At 43.8% G+C, this 24,309-nt stretch overlaps 1 protein-coding gene across 3 annotated transcripts in view; it reads right to left on the reverse strand.

Annotated features, from left to right (window-relative positions):
- Positions 1-10,706: 10,706 nt before the first annotated feature.
- Positions 10,707-24,309, reverse strand: part of PARG (poly(ADP-ribose) glycohydrolase) — a 140,095-nt gene continuing 126,492 nt past the window's right edge. For all 3 annotated transcript variants that reach the window (XM_025189658.3, XM_014578622.4, XM_006112396.5), the window contains exons 16-18: positions 20,605-20,710; positions 16,343-16,471; positions 10,707-15,051 (exon numbers count right to left, since the gene is read on the reverse strand). In XM_025189658.3, the coding sequence (XP_025045443.3) occupies positions 14,891-15,051; positions 16,343-16,471; positions 20,605-20,710 (396 nt within the window). In that variant the 3' untranslated portion in view covers positions 10,707-14,890. The remainder of the gene's footprint in view (positions 15,052-16,342; positions 16,472-20,604; positions 20,711-24,309) is intronic.

Raw genomic sequence — 24,309 nt, forward strand, 5'->3', positions numbered from 1 at the left:
GATTTCCTCCTAGAGCTTCCATCTCTGACCCCTTCCCACACCAAAATCCCTCATTCACACCCCAGAGCCTGCACCTCCTGTCTCAACCCAGCAAGGGTACGGCTAGACTACAGTTTTTCCAGGATTCCAGAAATATCCTGGAAAAACTCTTCCACATCCAGGGATGCATTTGTCCTTCTGTTTTTTTTAGTGGAAGAGCAAACATTCTCTTTTGGTCACCCCTATATTCCGTGTTCCACGAGAAATAAGGGGGATTCCAAAATAAGGGGTTTTTCTAACATTTCGTCCAGTCTAGACAGGCCAAATGTTGGAAAAACCTCTTCCTATATACGAATTGGAAAAAAAGTGGTAGTGTAGAGTGTAAAAGGGCTGGGGATAGCAAGTGATGGAGAGAAGAATAGAGATGGCAGGACTTCAAGGAAGGGGTGGAGTCTTGGGGGAAGGATGGGGCAGTAGATCTTTGCTTGTTCTGAGATTTAAAAGGTGATCTTGGGTGTAAAAAGGTTGGAGACCACTGTGCTAGGGAAATATCTTCTGATCGTGCATGTGGCATGTACACACACATATTGGAATGCATGTGAGCAATCACTTGAAGAATCATAGAACCATAGAGCTGGAAGAGACCTCAGAAGGTCATCAAGTCCAGCCCCCTACTCAAGGCAGACCAATCCCAATTAAATCAACCCAGCCAGGGCTTTGTCCAGCCGAGACTTAAACACCTCTAGGGATGGAGACTCTACCACTTTCCTAGGTAACCCATTCCAGTGCTTCACCACCCTCCTGGTGAAATAGTTTTTCCTAATATCCAACCTGGACCTCTCCCACCGCAACTTGAGACCATTGCTCCTTGTTCTGCCAACCATCACTACTGTGAACAGCCTTTCTCCATCCTCTTTGAAACCTCCCTTAAGGAAGTTGAAGGCTGCTATCAAATCCCCCCTCACTCTTCTTTTCTGCAGACTAAATAGACCCAACTCCCTCAGTTTCTCCTCGTAGGTCATATGCTCCAGCCCCCTAATCATTTTGGTCACCCTTCGCTGGAACCTTTCCAATGCATCCACATCCTTCCTGTCATTGGGGGCCCAGAACTGGACACAATACTCCAGATGTGGCCTCACTAGAGCCCAATAAAGAAGAACAATCACATCTCTGGATCTACTGGCAATGCTCCTCTGAATGCAACCTAGTATGCCATTAGCCTTCTTGGCTACAAGGACACACTGTTGACTCATATCCAGCTTCTCATTCACTGTAATCCACAGGTCTTTTTCTGCAGAATTGCTACTTAGCCATTCAGTCCCCAGCCTGTAACAATGCTTGGGATTCTTCCATCCCAAGTGCAGGACTCTACACTTGTCCTTGTTGAACTTCATCAGATTTCTTGTGGCCCAATCCTCCAATTTGTCTAAGTCACTCTGGACTCTATCCCTGCCCTCCAGTGTGTCTACCTCTCCCCCTAGCTTAGTGTCATCCACAAACTTGCTGAGGGTGCAATCCATCCCCTCCTCCAGACCATTAATAAAGATGTTGAACAAAACCAGTCCCAGAACCGAACCTTGGGGCACTCCGCTAGAAATAGACTGCCATCCTGATATCAAGCCTTTGATCACTACCTGCTGGGCATGCTTTCTATCCATCTTACTGTACATGTATCCAATCCACATTCCCTTAACTTGTTGACAAGAATATTGTGGGAGACCATATCAAAAGCCTTGCTAAAGTCAAGGTATATCACATCCACTGACTTTCCCATATCCACAAAGCCAGTTACCTCATCATAGAAGCTAATCAGATTGGTCAGGCACAACCTGCCCTTCGTGAATCCATGCTGACTATTCCTGATCATCTTCCGCTCTTCCAAGTGCTTCAAAATGGATTCCTTGTGGATCCCCTCCATGATTTTTCCAGGGCCTGAGGTAAGGCTGTCTGGTCTGTAGTTCCCTGAATCATCCTTCTTCCCTTTTTTAAAAACAGGTACTACATTTGCCTTTTCCAATCATCTGGGATCTCTCCTGATCTCTACGAATTTTCAAAGATAATGGCCAAAGGCTCCGCAATGACATTTGCCAACTCCCTCATTACACTCGGATGCATTAAATCCAGGCCCATGGATTTGTGTATGTTTAGCTTTTCTAAGTAGTTCCTAACTTCTTTCCCTACCAATGGCTGTCCACCTTCATCCCATATTGCATCACTTAGCACATTTGTCTGGGGGCTGACCTTGTCCATGAAGACAGAGGTAAGGAAAGCATTAAGTACTTCAGCTTTCCCCACATCATCTGTCACTAGGTTACCTCCCTCATCCAGAAGGGGCCCCACGCCCTCTCTGATCACCTTCTCTTTGCTAGCATTCGTGTAGAAACCTTTCTTGTTATCCTTCACATCCCTTGCGAGTCACAATTCCAATTGCGCTTTCGCCTTCGTGATAACTCCCCTGCATTCTTGAGCTATACATTTATACCCCCCTCTCTAGTCATCTGTCCAAGTTTCCACTTTTTGTAAGCTCCCCTTTTGTGCTTAAGTTCATCAAGGATTTCCCCGGTAAGCCAATCTGGTCTCCTACCATATTTGCTTCTCTTGCTACGCACTGGAATGGTTTCTTTCTGTGCCTTCAAAAAGGCTTCTTTAAAATACTGCCAGCTCTCTTGGGTTCCCTTCCCCTTCATGTAAGCATCCCAGGGGATTCTGCCCATCTGTTCTCTGAGGGAGTCGAAGTCTGCTTTTCTGAAGTCCAAGGTGTGTATTTTACTACTCTCTTTTCTTCCTTTGGTCAGGATCCTGAAATCTACCATCTCATGATCACTGCTTCCCAGGTTGATACCCACCTCTACTTCCCCTATTAGTTCCTCCCTTTTTGTGAGCAGCAGATCAAGCTGCGCACAGCCCCTGGTCAGATCCTTCAGCATTTGTACCAAGAAGTTATCCCCAACATTCTCAAAAAACTTCCTGGATTGTCCGTGTACTGCTGTATTGGTCTCCCAACAGATGACAGGGTGATTAAAGTCCCCCATGAGAACCAGGGCCTGCAATCTGGAAATTTCTCTCAGTTGTTTGAAGAAAGCCTCATCTACCTGATTCAGCGGCCTGTAGCAGACACCAACCACAACATCACTGCTGTTGCTTGCACCTCTAAACTTGACCCATAGACTCTCAACAGGCTTTTCTCCCTCTATATACTGGAGTTCTGAGCAATCATAATGCTCTCTTACATACAGTGCAACTCCTCCTCCTTTTCTCCCTTGCCTGTTCTTCTTGAACAGTTAATACCGTTCCATGACCGCGCTCTCGTCATGCGAGTCATCCCACCAAGTCTCTGTTATCCCAATCAAATCGTAGTTCTTGGACTGGGCCAGGGCCTCCATTTCTTCTTGTTTATTACCCAGGCTTCTCGCATTGATGTACAAACACCTTAGATAAACAGCTGATCGCCCTACCCTCTCCATTCGAATCAGGGGTCCTCCTTTGTTGCTTGTTCCTCTTTGCATTTCTTCCCGGTATTCGACTTCCCCACTCCCCTCAGGGTTTTGGTCACTGTCCCCTAACGAACCTAGTTTAAAGCCCTCCTCACTAGGTTTGCAAGCCTGCCTGCGAAGATGCTCCACCTTCTTTTTGTGAGGTGGATCCCATCTCTTCCTAATAATCCTTGTGCCCGGAACAGAGTCCCATGGTCGAAGAAACCGAAGCCCTCTCTGCGCCACCACCTGCGCAACCACGCATTTACTTTCTCAATTCGACCATCCCTACCCAGTCCTTTACCTTCAACAGGGAGGATGGACAAGAACACCACTTGCACTCCGAATTCTTTGATCCTTCTTCCCAACTCTACGTAATCCTCAATAACCCGCTCAAGGTCATTCTTGGCCGTATCATTAGTTCCCACGTGGAGAAGCAGGAAGGGGTAGCGATCCGAAGATTTGATCAGCTTGGTAAGACTCTCAGTGACATCCTGAATGCGAGCTCCCAGCAAGCAGGACATCTCTCGAGATTCCAGGTCCAGATGGCAGATGGATGGCTCAGTCCCTCTTAGGAGGGAGTCCCCGACCACCACCACCAGTCTTCGTCTTTTGGGAGTGGTGGTCATGGAATCCCCATCCATAGGCCTATGCATCCCATGCCTTCCAGTAGAAGTGGTTCCCTTCCGATTTCGTCCTTGTGAGGTCCTTTCCAAAGCATTCACCATCGCAGAGCCTGTGAAGAGAGCCTGAAAGTGATTACTTACCTCTGTAGGAATGGGGGATTCCTGTGCTGGCTTTTTTTTCCTTCTAGAAGTTACATGCTGCCAGTTCTCTTCCTCATCCTGTACTGCCCTCTCTGGCTCTTCCACCTGCCTTGCTTGCAGGATTAAACGCTGCCTTCTCTCAAGGAAGTCTTCATCCTCTCTTATCAAGTGGAGGGTTGACACTTGGGCCTCCAGTCCTCTAATTTTTTCCTCCAAAATGGAAACCAGCTTCCACTTAGTGCACATGGAATCCCTTCTTTCTTCTGGGAGGAAGACAAACACGGCAAATGCTATGCAGGTAGCAACAGCAGAGCTTTCACCATACATACCTGCTGACCTAAAAAAGGGTTTAAGGAAAGGCAAGAGTACCTCACCCCCCCTTCCCTCCCCTTACCTGGAAAATTCCCTCTCTAAACTCCCCGTTTGCATCAGCTCTTCATAAGCTCCCTGGTTGCTGACTCGCTCCTGTATATAGCCCTGGACTGCCTGATAGTTCTTCCGCCTACCAAGGCTCAGTCAATCAGCAGAGGCTTCTAGATTTCAAACTTTAATTAGAAGAAAACAACTTCCAGCTGCCAGTCACAGCGCACACTCCGGGGGGGGAGGGGAGGGAGGGGGAAGAGAGGGAAAGGGGGAAAAAAACCACACCCACAAACACAAATTCAGCACACAGCAAGAAAGCCCCAAGCACAACACATACTACAGAAAGCCACGCCCCTCAAGAGTCCTGTAGTCACTTCTCCCTTACCTGGAGAACTCCATCTGTAAACTCCCTGTTTGCAGTCACCTGTTCACAAGCTCCCTGGTCGCTGACTCACTTCTTTATAAAGCTCTGGACTGCTTGATAGTCCCTCCCCCTACCAAAGCTCAGCCAATCAGAATAATATTTGTGTGTGCACTCAGGCATATGTGAATATGCACCATCAATAGGAACACAAAACCTAGCAACGGGCACTCTGCTAATCAGCTGAGTGGAGTTTGAATTTCTCCTGGCCTTCCACACAAGTACATAGCTTACAGGGAACACTGATCAGGGCAAGATCTTTTTTTGTTACTTTTTGGCTAAGTCTAGACTGCCCTGTCTTGTGCAAGAAAATATGCAAATGAGGCAAAACTGTCTGAGCTGCTGTGGGCACACTGCTCCCTTCAGGGTGCTAGCCCCAGGAGTGCTACTGCTTCTCTGTCTACCTGAGCTGGGCATTGCTCCCAGCTGTTGGGCAGCCAGACCCTCAGGCTATGTCTACACTATGACTTTTCTCGGTAAAAAATACGCTAATGAGGGACTCATTTGCATGAGCTGCGATCTCATTTGCATATTTTCTGCCAATCTGCTTTTGCGCTGGGGTTTTTGCACAAAAACAAGCAGTGTGGATGTTTTCTTTTTGTGCAAAAACCCCTTGTTCTGCAAGATTAGAAGCGATGCCCAGAAAAAACCCCAGCGCAAAAACGGATTGGCAGAAAATATGCAAGTGAGATTGCAACTCATGCAAATGAGTCCCTCGTTAGCATACTTTTTGCCAAGCAAACTTGTAGTGGACATAGCCTCTAAGAAAAATTTCCCTGCTGTCTTCAGGAAAGACTTAAAGGTGACACTAAGGAAATACTAAAAGACAGTGATTAGTTATAACATCCTAGCTACAAGTCTCTAGAATGGCAATGGTCAACATGTGCTGAGCTACTACATTACTGCCGCCTTTAGCTCTGGTTTAAATAGAGTGAAAAATCTCTGAAGCCTCCAGGTGTGGACTCTTCATAAATATGCACATTGGACAACCACTTCTCTGGTCTCCATTTCATTGTCTCCAGCCACTGAGTGGGCCTTTGTTTCTCAGTGCAGGATGCTATTTTGATGATCCTTCTCCATTTACCACAATGCAAGTAAGTTTCAAAGAGCAGCTGGAATCTCGTCAATGGCAGCCTTTTTAGATCCATTAGACCAGGCCTCCTCCTGGGCAGCAAACTGAGAACAAGATGAAGTCATCATTGAAAATACCAGGTACCAATGTGGTGCCTCAGTCACTTTTGTCATTCAGGCTCTTATTTGTTTTATCTTTGTATGTCGTTATGGGAGTTCTTCGTTATGATTCCCCTGCTCTAAAAGCTCCATTGTGGGAATGCTCAGCCTGAAAGTAGACAAATCACTAGGTAACAAATCGCTCTTACCTTACTGTCTAGTTTGCTCTTTCATTTGTTCCAACCATGGCAGGGACAATACTGGGGCATTTGGTAGATTAGACCAGTTTCATCATTCTTTTCCATATTCTGTTTTTAAATTAAATCCCTTGTCTGTCTGGTAGGTAAGAGAGGTGGGATTTCTAAAACACATAAGATTTAGAGCAGTGGTCCCCATCCTTTTGGGGCTGCCGGGCCGCGCATGTGCCCAGAGGCGGGGCCACCCACATGCTGCGTGCCCAGTGCCACCCATGCACTGCACTCCCGGGGGCGGGGCTGCCCATGTGCTGCGTGCCCGGGGCTGGTGCTGCCCCTGTGACGTGTACCCGGGGCCAGCGCCATGCCTGTGCCGCGCGCCCAGGGGCCAGCACCGCTCATACGCCGCGTGCCCGGTGCCGGCACAGCCCTTGTGCTGTGCACCCGGGTGTGGGGCCACCCATATGCTGTGTGCCTAGGGGCTGGCACCGCCCAGGCACCACGTGCCCGGAGGTGGGGCTGGCCCCGATCACTCGGTGGGCGCCTAGAAACGGCCTGGTGGGCACCATAGCGCCCACAGGCACCACATTGGGGACCACTGATTTAGAGAATACAGACAACTGGACAGACAGCCAGGTAGTAAATACAGGGCAGCAAAAGATACTGCCATAAACTGGTTATTGTACATAGGTACTTGTGACAGGGTGGGCAATCCCGCCCTGAACCAGGTGGGGTTAAAACCCTGTGGGCAGAGGAAGTCCCACCCCTCCACCCAGACTGGGCATGCTCCAAATGCTGGGGCAGCATAAAAGGAAGCTGCTCAGCTCATTCTGGGCTAACCACGAGAGGACTTCTAGAGTCACGCCAGATGGCAACCCAGATGACAGGTGCCAGGAACCCCAGAGACCACGGCAAGCTACCAGTGCTGAAGGAGCCCCAGGGAGAACCAGCTGCAGGAAAACAAAAGCACCTAGAAACCACATGGGACATTGCCCCACCAACACCGGTAGAAAGTGACCCAGAGGGTGCTGGAGTGGTATCTCCCACCCGGGGGAGCTTGGTGTGTTTTGTCTGGATTCCTTGCCGAGCGAGTGGTAGAATGCTCTGCCACTCAGGGCCCTTGGTTGGGACTACTAGAGTAGGGTGGGCCTGGGTCCCCTTATCGGGGCTGTTGCCCCTAACTTATTGACTCTGGCCATTAGGCCATGCTGCCCTGAGTTAAGGGCTCCCCCTTTCACTGACTCTGGTTGTTAGTGTAGCCCTTAGTCAAGGGATAACTCCTATTGACTCTGGCCTTTGGGTTGTGCTGCCCTGAGGAAAGGGCTACCCTATTAACTTTAGCCATTAGGCTGTACTATCCTAGCCTGAGGATTGTTTCTCACAGACTAAAAGGGATTGATGACAACCCGGCAGCCGACTAGGCAGCATCCACACCCGGGTATTCTCGCCCCAAGGGATGGGGTGTGTACACACCACAACAGTACCACTGCCCTCTAATAGGGCAGAAGGACAATTGCTGACCATGTACCCTGTACTGCTAACAGCTTGGGGCAATTCTCATCTAGATGTTGGAATAGATTTAACGTCTATCCCCACTGACACCAAGCACCCATAGGTATTAACGACTGCTGAGTGTCCAAAGGCCTGTCACAATACCATATTAAGTGTGCTTACAACATTCTATGGCTGTCTTTACCTATATACCAAGTGTCACTTATCAGAACCTCATAGCTTTGTATCTCCAGCTGACAGCTTAGGTAACTAGAAATGGAAGGTATTACTGGAAAGGAGTTATCAGTGAGAGATACCTCCTACATAGGTTCCAGGTCACACTGCGACACTGAATATGAAATACTGTTAATCTCAAAACAAGACCATAAATATACTGTTTTTAGTTTACGAGTCTCCAAACAGCTACAGCATCTGAGAGCCTTTTAAGGTTTTATGGATGTTTTTAAACTTGTTAAAATGTGTCAGATCGTACCAGTGGAAAATGTGGCTATAGATATTTTTGAAACATTACGTACATTCATGGCAATATTAGAGCTCACCTGTTTTGTAGTGATAAAAACATTAGGCTGGCAAACATGGAAGTGTTTATTGCAGCTCGTTGGTATCTAAAGTCCTACATGACTCCATCCTCAACCCCACTCCAAGGCCCAAGCAAAGACTTGTTAAGTGGAAAACCACTGGGCGTGTATGTTGGCAATTGTGAAACCTGTTTGCCTGAGATTCCTATGAATAAGGACAGACACGGACTAGGAAACTGAACGCTTGCTGGAGTCAACACCTGACTAAATCCTTGGGAAAGTAACCGTGCAACTCTGGTTAGTCCTCAACGTTAGTTACAGAAATTCCTTGGGATGTTACATGCCATTAAGAATTAGCTATCCATACTTACCAAAGCTGCTACCCCAGGGTTCTAGCATCACATCACTTTGTGATAAGTGGTGGCTACCTTAGGTCTAACTATGTTGTAGGATCAGAGTGGAAAGGTTTCTTCTCTCACTCCTATATGCCATTCTTAATTTAGCAGCATATTTCTCCCAGCTGATGTGTCTAGGGCCCCTGGGGCTATGACATCCTCTAATAATCCATGCTACTTTTTTAGATGGATGGCCAAGGCCAATCAGCTGCAGGTGATCCCCTTTGGCAGGCTGCAGTTAGAAAGCTGGAGTAAATAACATCTGACATTCTCACGCAATAACATGCATTAATAGCCATTTGCAGATAAAATAAGTGTCCAAAAATAAGAATGATCAACAGTGTCATGTGTGCTTCTGGATCAACAGAGAGCATGGTATGGGGGAACTGATACAATTGGTAACTGGTGAGAGGGTGCCAGGCTCTCAACTGGGCATCCTGCAAGGTTATGAACAGGCTCTTTAACATGACAATGCCTCAAAAGAGGGGAAAAAAAGCTTTTGGCTACCAGTGGATTTTCCATGTTAGTGTTTGAATGACAGGTTAGTTGTGTCCTCATGCAAATAGTTCTACCATCAAAGAGAGCAGATGCTTCCTTTAATAAAACTGATGACCAAAAGGGTGAATTTCTTTGAGTTACATATGAGACACATGGCCTCTGGCTATGATATTTACTTTTTTTAAAAAGGCAATCAACAAGGAAGTAGGGGGCAATGTTAGAGAGCAAGCATACTGCCCATGTAGGATTTGCATGTGGTGTGTGCGGGGAAGCAGGCACTTCAACCTGCCTTTGATATTATCTGGTTTTAAAAGATCATTCTGTAGGAATATTTACATATGCAAAACAGGAATCTTAGTTCATGTGTGACAGGCTGAAGACAAGCTAGAGCAAATATTTTACCATTCAATTAAAAGGCAAATTGTCATTCACTTGCACCAAGCTGAATCTTTGGTCCCTCATCCTCAAGATGAGCAAACAATTTTTCAGAGGCTGTGGTTTGCTGGATACTTCCTGCTTTAATCTGAGATATCACTGCCATTTCTGTCATAGCATTTCTTAGAAACAATAAAATCTGTAAAATTCCATTGTTATAGCTATAAGGAAATAATGTGTCTGTACGTACCGGACCTCATTCAATATGATTCATGGGGGTAAGACTTCAATGAACAGCTATATGTACTGATGATAAGCTTGGGTTTGATTAAGGCAGATCTTAAAATAAATTCTAGACAGACAGACCAACGTAACATGTAGGGTTGGTTGCTGCCTTCTAGACTACTGTCTAAACAATTTTATATCAAACACTTGATGAGAAAGTACACACACTTCTGTAATGAAGAAAATTGAGCTTGAAATTTATTTACAATTATCGTAAAGTCTTTTCTTATAAGTCTCACACCTTCCAGCTAGTGGGAATCTCAAGGTATTTTTACTAATTGATTGGGCAAACAGAATACATACGGCAGTAGCTATTTAAAATTTGTTTTTTGAATGCTACTGTTGTATTTCCTACACTCTCTATAAAGCAATGTTGTGAATACCATAACACTGTTCACTGCTTGCCAATGAAATTAAAGAATTTATTAGCCAATCATACGTTCACTTGCACACTAAGACACACAGTTTATTCAGTCAGATACCTACAAAAAGTCACTTAGCTCGTCCTTGAAATTTATAGTAATCTTTTAAAAGAATGAAATAATTGATCACTACTTAGCAACAGCGCACAGACAAACAAGAGAAGGTTTAACTGGACTACTCTTTGTTACAATTTATTTTAAGTCCGTTATACTAGTAGTAAACAGTTATACATAGCCAATATTGTACAGTGTAAACAGAGTGGCAACCTCAACCCACCTCAATTTTAACTGACGTAGATCAAGATCATAAATAATGAAGAGGAGAAAGTTATGGTCAAATTTTTTATATATTTTATTCCTACAAAATCATGTAAACAATAGCATCCAGAAAAATCAAAATATGATGCATAAACAGTTTAAGAATGTGTCAAGAAAATTTCAACAATCTGTAAACTAATGTATTTAGCTATGGATACACATGACTGACTGAGGAATTTAGGTGAAAGCTGTACAGTACAGAGGCACTCTGTCCCCCTCACCTGATTATAAGACCACACTCCAGTCTAACAGACTGCCCACCATAGTTACATACTGATCATTCTATTTTGCAGCTAAAACACAGTATAAAACAATTGCTGGGGTAGGAAGTTGAATTCTGTTTTTGCTACATATGTTCAAATACACTTCTTTAAGAATTAAAAGAATACAGCATTCCACAGGTTTCTGGGAGAGTAAAAGTCTAGCTTCTCTGACTGCAAGAGTAGTCCATAAACACTCTCCATTTCTTAACATTTTGAATGCAACACCAGAAGTGCCTCTGGCTAGCTCAGGGGTGGGAAATAACTTTTGACCAGTGGCCACTTCAGAAATTTTTGAAGTGGCTCCGGGATCACCCCGGAAGGGGCGGGGCCTCAGGGAGAAGGGGTGGGGCCAGGGCACTACCGTGCTTCCCCACCCACAGACCCTGATTGGTCTGGGGATGGGGGAGCATACAAAGACTTTGCCCCTCGCCCCCCAGCCCTCCAAGAGAACTGCTAGCTGTTTTGAACAGGTGGCGGGTGCCTCTGGTGGTGGGAGACTTTGTGCGCTCCCCGCTTCTGCCCCCAGGCCAATCAGGGCTTGGGGGTGTGCTGTAAAGTCTCCTCGTGCCCTGTAATGTAGTGCTGTGCTTAGAGTCAACTACCAGCTGAGCAGCAGCTGGCAGTTGACTAAGTGCTCAGCCCCTTGCCGGGCAGGAGGACATTTCACACACTCTCCCCGCATCCAAACCCTGATTGGCCTGTGGGCGGGGAGAGTGCATGAAGTCTCCTCCCAATCTGCCCCCATCCTGCAAGGAGCATGCGGTACTTAGAAGTGCCACACCCCTCACAAGGCAGGAGGAGACTTCGCCTGCTCTCCCCCTCCCCGCCCCCAGGCCAATCAGGGCTCGGGGGCAGGAGGAGCGTGTGAAGTCTCCTCTGGCCCTACCAGAAGCGCACAGCACTTCTAAGTGCCACACACTCCTTGCAAAGTGGGGGCAGGGAGGGAAGAGACATTGCACGCTTGGCTCTGATTGGCCTGGGGGCGGGGGGAACAGCGGAACCTCTGCAGGTTGGATCAACTCACTTGGTGGGCTGGATTCATCCTGTGGAGGCCCATTTGCCCACCCCTGAGCTAGACAGAGTGCTCAGGAAAGTTCGGAAATGGATAATGGTGACTGGGTAGGAAAGAGGTACAGCAAATATTACACTGACCCAAAGTTATTCTTCTGGCTTTCATGGGTTTAGTTTAGTTTTCTTGCAGACAACAAAGATGTTGGGAATATAATGCTCTTAAGTTTTTAACCATATGCTATATTACTTCAAATCTGCACAAGTAAATATAATCTTTATGCTGTTCTCAACATTATACTGTAAGTGACCCCAATTTTCCCCTTTCAAAAACCAAATTCATAAGAATATAGAAGATATTACTTCAATTTTTTCAGGTGACTATATATAAATTAAATGAATTCTGTAAGAACTTGTGAAAAAAAACCTAATAGTTTATTAACTGCATTTCAAAAATATAAGGGAGAAACATAAAGAACTGAGCTTGAATAGGGGCTTTCTCTGCTCCACCATTATTTAATTCTCCACAATTTTAAGAAAAAATAATCAAAATAAATGTAATCACATAGATTGTTCTGGAAATTCTTGACACTACAAACATCTTATTCTCTGAATTGAATACGCTATGGTGCAGTCAAAAATAAACTTGAGAAAATTATTCTATAGTTACAAATATTTTCCATTTTCATGGCTGAAGTAGCGAGAAGGAATTCATTAGCTAGTTTGTTTCTCTTCCTTGCCCAAAGATGAACACAATGCTTGCAGACATGAGAAAACATTTATTTTAAAAAAGGGAAAAGTTATGCTTAACTACAGGACTTGCCGCTATATTGTCTTCCAGGGGGGTAGGGCCAAATCCTTTTCACCTATAAGTAGCAAAGTAAACAGGACTTGACATTTAGCTTCAATTTTCTGTAGACATTCATGATCAGGTTGTGTTCATTATCAGGGATGCATTTGGAGTCAAATCCTAAAAACATGATCCTTAGAGCAAAATGTCTTTACATCACAATCAGAATCTGAGCAGTTTCTGGGATAGAAACATTCCCCTTAGCTCTAAAGCCACAGGTATAAATCAAAGAAAGGTGCTGAAAGTCTCTTTATCAAGATTTCTTTTTCAATTTGTGTTTCAATGGGTTTGGATGGACAGAAAGAACAAGAGTTGGGAACTGCAGGGTTAAATCACCTGTGCCATAATGTATTAAATCACAAGGAATGCTGATGTTTCCTAATTCAACCATTAGCATAACCATGAAGACATTTTTACAGAGCCTCTGCACTAATCTTTTTTAAAGTTCCAAATTCCCCACTAGTTCAGCTCCAGCAGTATGAGCAGCAGGAGGAGATTAAATGGAGGCCGGAATCTAAATGTGCATCAGTATTTAAACACCATGTTATCTAAGACCCTCAAAGGAGATCTACCAGACATCATGCCGAAAACCTTGGTAACAACCGTGCTTTATCTATTTTACAGCTTTCAGCCTTACTACCACCTGTGAAGCTACATCACTACTGCTACTGCTGCCACCAATGTGTCTGGACAAAAAAGCTTAATGGAGAGAAGTCCATGCTTTCCAATTTGGGGCTAAATTATAGATTGCTTACAGAGGCAAAACTTTCACTGAAATCCGTCGAGTTTAGCCAGTATACATTCCTGGGGCGTTATGGTACAGTTACGTTCCTGAAGCTTTGAAACTCATTTGTTCATTTCTTTACTGTACAACAGCTGTATTCATTTTGGACTCAAGGAGATGAAAACAGCAGACTTTCTACACTACTTCCTATGACGTTACTCCATTGTTATCTCTTTCATACTTCAAGGTACAAACACAAACCAACTCCCACCAATAGTTGCTGTTTTAATGTTTTCTTTTTTGTAGGATGGAGAGATTTCCTGGCCACCAATGCCTAAGTAATTATCACTTCTTAGTTTCATTTCTATTGTATGTGCATTTATACATACCTATATGAGTATATCTGTATATATACTAGGTAGAGAATAACTGATCTATGATAACTGATATGTTGCTGTAAATCTAACCAATAGCTGAATTCCAGCAATATTACAAATCACTGAAGCAAACCGTGAGTAATTTTTGACACATCATCATGTTTAAGAACTTGTTCACTGTTTTATATAATACTTGGATCCTACTATTGATAATTAAGAATAGAAAATTATGTGAAATGTTTCCCTCTGCTTCCTCTAATGTTAGTGTTTCTCTCCCCTCCGCTTTATAGCTAAGCCCCCTCTTTCCCAGTCTAACTTCCTATTACCCTGCTCTCCTCACAGTGCCAACATCAGAAGAGTAGTTGGGTGATGCTTTAATTTTTGCTTCCCCTTAATTGCTGCAGTTTTTAAACTTTGTATTTAAAACACATTTAAAGTTGTGATGGTTTTAAAGCTGCAGAAATTAAGAAGTTGACAATTAAAGGCAAAAGTGCCACGGCAGCTCCAGGGCTGCAGTGGAACTGTTAGAATTCCCTGTGAAATGGGGAATTACTGGGCTTTCCTAACATCTCACCTATGAGTGAGTGAGTTTACTAGTGGGTTTACTAGTAATCATTTTATGTTGGAAATTTGCATGTCACAGGCTCTTTAAAGAGAGAGTTTTCACAAATTGGTATTTGTTGATTCCAAAGAGTAACAAATATAGACTAAAATCTGCTGGTGAACAAGATGACATGCAAATGCAACTAAGATTTACAAAACAAACCCTTTATATATATATATATATATATGGATGGATGGGGTTTCCATTGTATAAGCAGAAAATGTCACTACTGAAAGTTTGGTTTTAGGTTAGGATAGTTTATCGGATTATAAATGCAGTATTATACACACTGATATTAAATTAAGCCAGTCCATATATTACACCCAGCAATTCAAACAATATATTAGGAGAGGAAAAAAATCCTCACTTTTTTTTTAGTCATCAAAACACAATCCTTTCTCCTCTTCATCAGTGGAATCTATATAGGATTCAAGAGTGTTATAGATGAAAGAGTAAAGCTTCACATCTGGTCCTGGAGTAGAACAGCTTCTGCATTCTTCATTGTAATACCGGAGCAACAGCCTGTAAACATCCCCTTGAAAATGAGAAAGAATAAACAATGCTTATGTCTAAAATGACTGCTTCACACGTAAGTCTGTGCATATTCACAGCCAAAAACTGTGCAGGCCAGAGCATGTGCTTGCACATGGATTCAGTGGCCAGGAACATTGTCTAGGGGAAGTGAAGGGGCAGCAGCTCTTACTTCAGTTTGCAGACCGGAACTGTATGCCAAAAGGGGCCATGTCACACCTTGTGCTTTACTAGCAAGATGAAAACAAGACTTTGGGCCCCCTTCTGCTTCTCAGTTCTTTACCCTAAACCAGGGGTGAGCAAGATGTGGGCTGCAGGCCAAATCCAGCCTGTGGCCACCCTTGCTGCACTCCCATCCACAGGCCAATCAAGACTGGGCACAAGATAGCATATGAAGTCTCCTCTCCCCATCAGAGGCGCGGCAGCACCAAAGGGAACCACCAGCTGTTCAAAACAGCTGACGATTTCCTCAGGGCACCACATGCCCCTGGCAGGCCAGGACAGGGAAAGAGACCACCCATGCTCCCCCACCCCACAGAGAAGCATGTTAAGTCTTCTCCCTCTGGCTGTGGTGCCTAGAGGGAACCACCACCTTCTGGGGCTGGTCTGCAATCACTACCAACATCACTGAAGTGACCTCCCCCCCAAATTATTGCCCACCCCTGCCCTAAAGCCATTGCTTGCAAGCTCCTTTCACAAAATAACCTGAGCTCTGCACAAGCAGTGATGCATGTCACAGTAACAATATATGTATTCTTTCTAGTTTTAAAACAAATCATTACAGAATGGATTATTTTCTCAACTGATTTGGAAAGACTTAAATTTGGAGTTCTGTTTCCCCCGAAGAAGTAAAGACACTTCTCTCAGCAGGGCAAAGCATTTAGCTCCTCTTATGCTGCTATTGGCACTCAATGGGTTCCAATGTCTTCAAATATGGCTACTTAAGCCTGCATGCAAGCTTGCAGGATAAAACCCCATAATGCCAGACCAGAGTAGTACAATGAACAAAAATGTGGGTTCTATATTTTTAAAAGACAGAAAAGCATTTCAAATTTTATTTGGAGCTCGGACAGGCCTTCACTTACCATACACTAACTTAAATGATGGCACATGTTTATTATGGATGACTTTTGCAGTAATAGCTTCTTTCATAGATCTGTAGTGTTGAGGTTTCCTTTACTTATATCCAGAACTTTAAGATCCTAGTGACTACATTTTTTACTGTTCAGCTGTCACACTGGAAATTGATTTATTCTTCTCTATTTCACAGTGGAGAGGGATTGTTTTATGCTTACCAACAGTTTGGCCCTTATCGGTGAGAAAAGCGTGCATGTTGTAAATATCTCTCATCAGCTCAGCATCTCCAAAGGTAAAGTAAACCACATCTCGTCCAGCTTCAGCAGCTGCAAGGATTTGTATCAAGGCTGCAAGAACAACAAAACAAAACAAAACCAAAAAAACTTCATAGACCACAGGTAAATAGAGGATAATATTTATTATAGAAGCAGAGTGATTTGTGGTCTGTTGGGAGCTTTTACAACTAATAATCATACCACACTGTATTCTTCACCCGGAGGTTTTAAAGCCCACTTTTTGTAAAATTGCAAATATACAACTTAGGTTAAAAAAAACTCCCAACAACCAGAAACTGAAGCACAGAAGACCGGGTCCATTTAAACACATAACTAAAATTAATTACATTCATCTCATACAAGATAAATTTCAATTTGGGGGTGATATTTTAATTAAAATGCTGAACCAGCAGCCAATGGATTTGGTAATAGTTCAGTAGTTCTGTTTTATAAAGGGCTTGATGAATTAACCTGCATAGGAGAACTGACTCACAAATCTTCACATTTAGGCCAAACAAATAATCCATCTGCATATTACCTGCGGAGTATGAGAAGGTACTCTGTACATTGCTTTCCACCCCTGGTTTTAGTTTTAATTGCTAAAAATTGGAAATTTGGCATTCATGAAAGGAACAAACAGTGGCTTCACTCAGACTTCAGATAAACTTCCAACCATGCAGACCTTCCTTTTCCTTCTCTCTTCTCTACTAGGCCCTAATCCAGTGCCCTTTGAATACAATAGAAAATACCTCCTTTTGATTTTTCAGGATTTTTGGACAGATTTTTCTGTTACTGAAGTTTTTTATGAACCCCAATTTGAGTAATTCAGAAGTACCTTGTCACATGTAATCACATACCACATTAAAATATATTGATCTGAGGCTAAAAAGGTACTGGACATTCAGCATTTATTTTAGTTATTTCAGACCTTGCTCTACCTTTTAACTGTAAGGTTATGTCTACACAGCAGCATTATTTCAGAATAAGTGACACTACTCCGAAATAACAAAGAACGCATCTACACTACAAACAGTTATTTTGAAATAATGGTGAGCTGGAGGACTTCTTATTCCAACCCCAGTAACTCTCATTCATGAGGAGTAAGGGAAGTCGAAGGAAGAGTGTTCTTCCTGTTGGGCAGACAGCACCAAAAAGCTGATTAATGCGTTAAAAAAATCATTCTGCACATGCGCAGATCGCCCGAACCCGGCTCCTCCGGGTTGCAATCTACTCGCCACAGGTGAGTAGATTGCATTATTTGTCAAGCCCTGGCGATTAATCACGTACGCCTCCCCTTTTGAAACGCTGTGGCGGTGTTTCAACGGGGCAGTGCTGAATGGAGCCCGGGATCAGCTGGAGTCCCCTTGGAAGTGCCACTGCAGCGTTTCCAAGGGGCAGCACATTAGGAGCCTGGGATCAGCTGGGGACTCCAGCTGATCCCCTGGCTCCACTTGCACTGCCCCTTTGAAGCACCGGAGTAGCACTTCAAAGGGAGAGCGCAGCATTAACACCTGTGATTAATGCGTTAAAAAAATTAACGTGTTAATCCTGTCCTGCGTTAATCGCAGGTGTTAACGCAGGTCAATTGACAAGCATACCTTCTATACAAGAAGCATCACTTCAGATTACTCCTCCCACAGTAGACAAAGGAGCCACAAATCTTAAGTGGAACCTTTTGGCAGTTTTGCAGTATAGTATTATGACACATTATTAGATTTTTCTAAAGAAAAAATAAGTCAGCCTGGAGGAAGTGTTCCAATAGGAATCTACAGAAATCTACAGAGCTACTTCATGGAACTGTAGGAGAGAAGGTAGATGCCAAACAGCTTTTATGCAAAGCAATTTAAGATGACATGGGACTGAAACTGATAACTATGGTGGCTGTTAAGACTACAGTAAGTCAGAGAGCCACAGAATAACTGTATGCATATCCTTAATCCTTTTCAGTATATGGAGTATGTAAAATGTGCAAATGAAATTAGGGAATAGAAGAAGCATGTAAATCCTTCAAGAAAAAAAGCTTAGTGTTGTGTGCCACAGAGCATTGTTCAGAAATATAAACAAGTGAAACCCGCCTCATAATGTTAAAGCAGAATTTTTTCAAGGTGCCAAAAAAATGCATTTCTCCAGACGCCTGTGGCAGAGCAGCTGGGGCGCTGCCGGTTGGTCCCGCAGCGCCGCTCTGGGTGCTACTGGACCAACCCGGCAGCACCCCAGCTGCTCTGCCCCAGGAGTCCTGATTCAGCCGCTGCTGGTCAGTTTCAGCAGCGGCTGAATCAGGACGCCTGGGGCAGAGCAGATGGGGTGCTGCTGGGTTGGTCCAGTAGCGCCGAGGAGCGGCGCTACTGGAGCAACCCAGCAGCACCCTAGCTGCTCTGCCCCAGGTGTCCCCAAGTCAGCTGCTGCTGAAACTGACCAGCGCTGACTACAGGAAGCCCGAGGCAGAGTTGCTCTGCCCCGGGCTTCCTGGAATCAGCTGCTGATCAGTTTCAGCAGCAGCTGACTTGGGGACGCTTGGGGTTCTTAAGTTGATTCTGTATGTAAGTCAGAACTGGCGGTCAGTTTCAGCAGCGGCTGAATCTGGACGCCAGTTCCGACTTACATACAGATTCAACTTAAGAACAAACCTATAGTCCCTATCTTGTACGTAACCCGGGGTCTGCCTGTAAATGTTTTAATTGGAATAAAATTCACTAACTCGAACTGTCCAAATGTGATCACAGACTGCAGTAGATTTGGCTCTTTGTAATGACGACCTGACTTTGGTAATTCATTTTATTTAATGGAAAACAAAAAACAGCTGTCAAAGTCAGTAAGCAGAGTAAAAATAGGCTCTCATTAAGTAACACACATTCGAAAAGAAAATTAATGAAGCTGGCAGTCCGAAGATCATGATGCTTACATTTAGTTTCTAATATAACCAACTAAAATAGTCACTAGGTCTGAGCTACAAAACTAACTTTTGAAAATATTTTTATCACCCCAAACATCAAGCAATAAAAGCAGGAAAATAGGTAAATTTCTGTTAAGATTTACATTATGTTAAATTATACCTATGCAGAATTAGATTTGGGGTCTACCAATCCAAGATTTGAATAAGTGCTTGATTTGTAGATAACCACAAAGTGGGAAGTAGTTCAAAATTAATCCAGGACTTTGGGGTCTCCTGCAGGCTGAATGCCTTGATTAAGGACTGAACAAGAGAAATCAAGGGATCTGGGTTGCAAGGAAGAAGAAATTCAAGAGTCTAGGGATCCCAACCATACACTTTGATTTTTCAGAAGGCAGAGAGCAGGAGGCATTTATAGACGCTTCAAAGGAACTGTACTGTCCTTTCCTGAGAATGATGTTGAATATGTTGCATTGGGAACTGATGCACTCAAGGGAGAAAATGGGGCATAAGTTCTCCTAGAATGCAACTTATTGTTAGTAGCCAACAATCTTCACTATCATAATTTATATTTTACATCTTCAGAGTGGTACACAGACATTAATCCTTGTGGGGGTAGATGGGCAGGCATCAACCCTGTTTTGCTCAAATTAGGAGTCTGCTTAATGCTTTTTTTCTGTAAAAAAAAAAAAAACCATTGCAAATATACAATGGCTAAACATGAATAAGAATAACACTGTATCAGACAGAAGAACCTGAAAGCAAGGCAAACTGTAGTTGTAAACTGAGGTGGCAAATAACTGCAGACATTATTTTGCAACTACAATGATTTGCACCTGCATTTTAGGTCATTTAGCTATCAAAGCACTATACCTGAATTGTGAGTACAAGTAGGTAATTAAGACAGCTTTGTAGGCCCATAAATAAATGTCCACTTAAGATCAGGCTCAAAGTTTGGCCCCAAGCCAGTTGCAGCAACTACTTTAAAACTCAAATTCTTGGCTCTTATTCCCATTTCATTTAACCTTGCCTGTCAAAGAAGTATTATGTCCTCTTTCCACTGTAATGTACAACACACACGAATTTCAGAACTAGCGTGTTCCTTTTTAGATTAGTATTACAGATGGTTTTAGTACTACTTCAGCCCTTGGCTAGCAGTTTGCTATAAAAACTCTTTCAATTTTTGGGACATTTAAAGAGGGCAGAATAAAAAAATATTTTCTTGCAAACCAAAGTGCCCGAGCACTTAAAATTGAAAAAATTCTGCAACTTGACATTTGATTCATTCTGTCCATAAAACACTGCCATTATTTACCTTTCAATCTGGAATCTCCTCCGAAGGCACCACATCCCCAGTTTCCTGTGGCTACTGCTGAAAGATGCTGAGGGGAAACAGCAGGTCTAGCGAAGCCACAGTATGCCTGCAGGTAGATAAAAGGCACATCAGCAGAAGAGATTTTGACACCAGTTCTGATGATCTATTCTTAAACTTATTGTTAGATAACAGGAATCTGCATTTTTATGCTGCTGTTTTTCTAATAACCTAAAATTCAGTGTAACTTCAGGCTGGCTTAAAAACAAAAGTTAACACACTAGTTTATTGGCAAATGAGCAACGATAGGCAATGGAAATATTTAAAATGAAAATTAGACAGGACAACAAAATCCTAGTAATTTCTCCACGCTAATGAGGAGTAAGGAGTCCTCTGTGCTTGAAACAGAATCCCAAGAATAGGTGAAAAACAATGTCTTTAATTCTATAAGAGCCTAAGGCACTTTATCCATTTAAATGTAACGTGTACTATAGTGAAAAGCTAGCTTGATCCACTTGACACATTTCAGGTGAAACAACTACACTATGCTACAGTTTAGCATAGAAAGGGGATACTTGTATTCAGTTGAAACTGGAGGGCATATTTTAGGTAAATAGGAAATCATTTCTTAATCTGAATGTGGCTGAGGCATTGGGATTAACCCTGCTTGCATGGAAATGCTACAGTCGCTTTAAATTACCATACTGGTCAGGGCCTACTTTTTCTGTCTCATCTGAAAGCAGTACAGCGCCATTACACACTACCTCCTTACAGGGTGGCCAGGTGTCTGGTTTTGAACCAGACAGTCCATATTTGAGCTTTCTGTTCGGGAAACAAACTGAGAAAATATAAATGAGAAAATATATAAATAAGATGTAATATAGATTGTGATGGCATGTCAAGTGTGTCCGGTATTTTTGTTGAAACCATCTGGCAACCCTACCTCCTGAACCCAGTGGTCTCCAACCTTTTTAACCATAAGATCACTCTTTCAATGTGAGTGAATGTAAGATCTATTTAAGCCAAAATATCCTTGCCCTCCTTCGTTCCCCTTGTTAGAGGCCCTGCCCCTCCTCCACCCCTTTTCTGAGGCCTCCCCCTACTCACTCCATCCCCCTTCTTCCCCCATCATCACTCACTTGCACCAGGCTGGGGTAGGGGTCCAGGCTGTGGTCTTGGGCCAAGGGGTTTGGAGTGTGGGTGGGGCTGGAGGCTTAGCCCAGGGTGGGTGATTGGGATCCAGGAGGTGTTTGAGTACAGGGGGAGGAGGGCAGGAGGTTGGGTGTAGAAGGTTCAGGATGCAGGCTCTGGCTGGTCACCATTTAACTGAAACGGCTTCCAGGTGGTGGAACAGTGGATGTAAGGCAGGCTTACTCCTGCCCTGGCCCAGCAGCACTCCTGAAAGCAGCTGGCATGTACAGCCATGGCTCCATGTGCTGCCCCATATCTATAGGCACCAACCCCACAGTTCCTACTGGCCACGGTTCTCCATTATTGATCAATAGGAGCTGCAGGCAAGGACAGCATGTGGAGACCCCCTGCTCTGCCTTTTTCAGGGGCTGCAAGGACATGCAGCCACTTCTAGGAGCAGCAATTACCACAGGGATAATGACTCCAGTCATGGCAGGTTCGGCATTTTAGAACTCACTACTCAAAGAATTAAATTTAAATGTAAGAGAGAAATGAAAGTTACGAAATGCACAGACCAGTCAAACACTAAAAATAACCCACTTTGCAAGTAGTAACTCCTCCCAGGCATGTGTTGGGTCAGGAGATGAGAGGAAGGGCAGTGTGTGTTTGTGTGCCTCTGTCATTCTCACAGTGTGTGAGAGTGATAGAGATTTGCACTGCCAAGCTTCCTCCATCCCCATCTCTCTGTATGGAGATGGGGTACAGGAGTGGGGGGAGGAGGGACACCCTGACATCAGCATCTCCCCTTCTCCCTCCCACACCCTGCACAGCAAGCAGGAGGCTCCCGGGGGGGAGGGCAGGAGCAGCACAACAATGGATCGAGGGGCAACTGAAGTGCCAGCACTTGATAGCTTCCCAGCCAAACCAGTCAGGATCACCTGTCAGAAGCTTCAAGATTTACCGGTAGATCCCAATCTACTGGTTGGTGACCACTGTCCTGAACCACATTAGGTAGAGGGCTTCCATCCTAGGTAGGTGAACCGACAGACTCGCTGGATCCATGGGCAAGGGAGGAGGGGCCTGGATCTTTGCTAGCAGAAGGGGCAGGGCCAGGGCAGCTGGCCTTCAGTGCTGCCCGGACCGTGCCCTGTCCCCCCAGGTGCCATCTGGAGTGTGCTGCTCAGTGCTCCAGCAGTGATTTAAAGAGCCTGTGCCTTGGTCACCACCACAGTAACAGCAGAGACAGCCGGGAGCCCCAGGCTCCTTTGAATCACCGGACCCCGAGGCAGCTTCTCCCACTCCCCATTGGCAGGCCTGCTCCTAAGACAGGCATTTATAGTAACCCTGTGCACCTCCTGCTCCCAAGACTCTGCATAATTGTCACCTTTCAAGAATAAAGAAGCACTTCTGGCTTTCATAAAATTAAAAAACAACAAATGGTCTGCTTCATAAAATTAAAAGTTAGACTAGTTACTGGTTTAAAATGGAAGAATCTTTTCTTACTTTGCCCCTCTCATATGCCAGTGCTGTTCAGTTAATAAAAATATTGTCCTTTTTCTTTTTTAAGGTTGTTTGTGTCTTTTGACCACCCAATTGTTTCTCATAAAGGTTTAAAATCAATTCTTACCAGTTAAACAATCAGAAGTTAAAGAACATGATCAACTTGTGATTGGCAAGTTACCTCAACAATGAAAAACAAACGAAACTCATCTGAGGCAAGTAAACAGAATGACCTTACAAGACAGGGAGACAAAATTTCCCAGCACTAAATTAAATGTAATGAGACATTTTTGTGATTGCTTGTGAAGTGAAAATAGAAAGACTGATCACTGATCCATACATGGAATATTATGAGACCATTATGTAACAGCAGGACAAATCTGCTCCATGTTCTTTAAAGCCCTGAAACTGAGAATAAAATACACAAAGCCATCTTAAAATACTGGTCTTATATAATATTAAGCTAGGGGTGGTGGAAAAATAATCTCTCAGTCACTCACAAACCTTGGATAAAGAAAAATGCTTCTACAAAAGACCCAGGGGGAAAAAGGGCAAATCTCTCCATGAAATTTTTACAAAGGCATAAACATTTATTGAACATACTGTCTGGTATGGATTAGTAAACCTGTTTTTTTACACCCCCCCCCCAAATCTGTAAAATCTGACAGATATTTTAGTTATAATTTGCCTGTACATCATTATTCAAGATTTACAACAGAGAGCTTACACAAGAGCTCACAAATTACTTGTTCCATCAGATGCATGTGGCTTTTTAAAGTCAGAAATATTGGTGCGCTCAATGACTTAAGCAGGTTAGTGAAAAATGACAGCACCTAGCAAACCATTACATAGCTGTGTGGAAAATAAATCAAATGAAAGTACTGGATCTGTTTTGGAACAAGACAGCCATTTTGTCCCTGTATTTATTTGCTGGAAGGACTGAGATGTATTTTTGAAGTACACAGAGAAAATACATGGAAAATGCCTTTATATTCTCTCTGTATCCTATTTAACAGCAGACAGAAGAGCTCCAAAAGCAGCAAAGCTGAGAGTGCCTAGAGCAGTGTTTCTCAAGGT

The sequence above is a fragment of the Pelodiscus sinensis genome, chromosome 8, assembly GCF_052426305.1.
Source record: "Pelodiscus sinensis isolate ZL-2025 chromosome 8, ASM5242630v1, whole genome shotgun sequence".
NCBI classification, from domain to species: Eukaryota; Metazoa; Chordata; order Testudines; family Trionychidae; genus Pelodiscus; species Pelodiscus sinensis.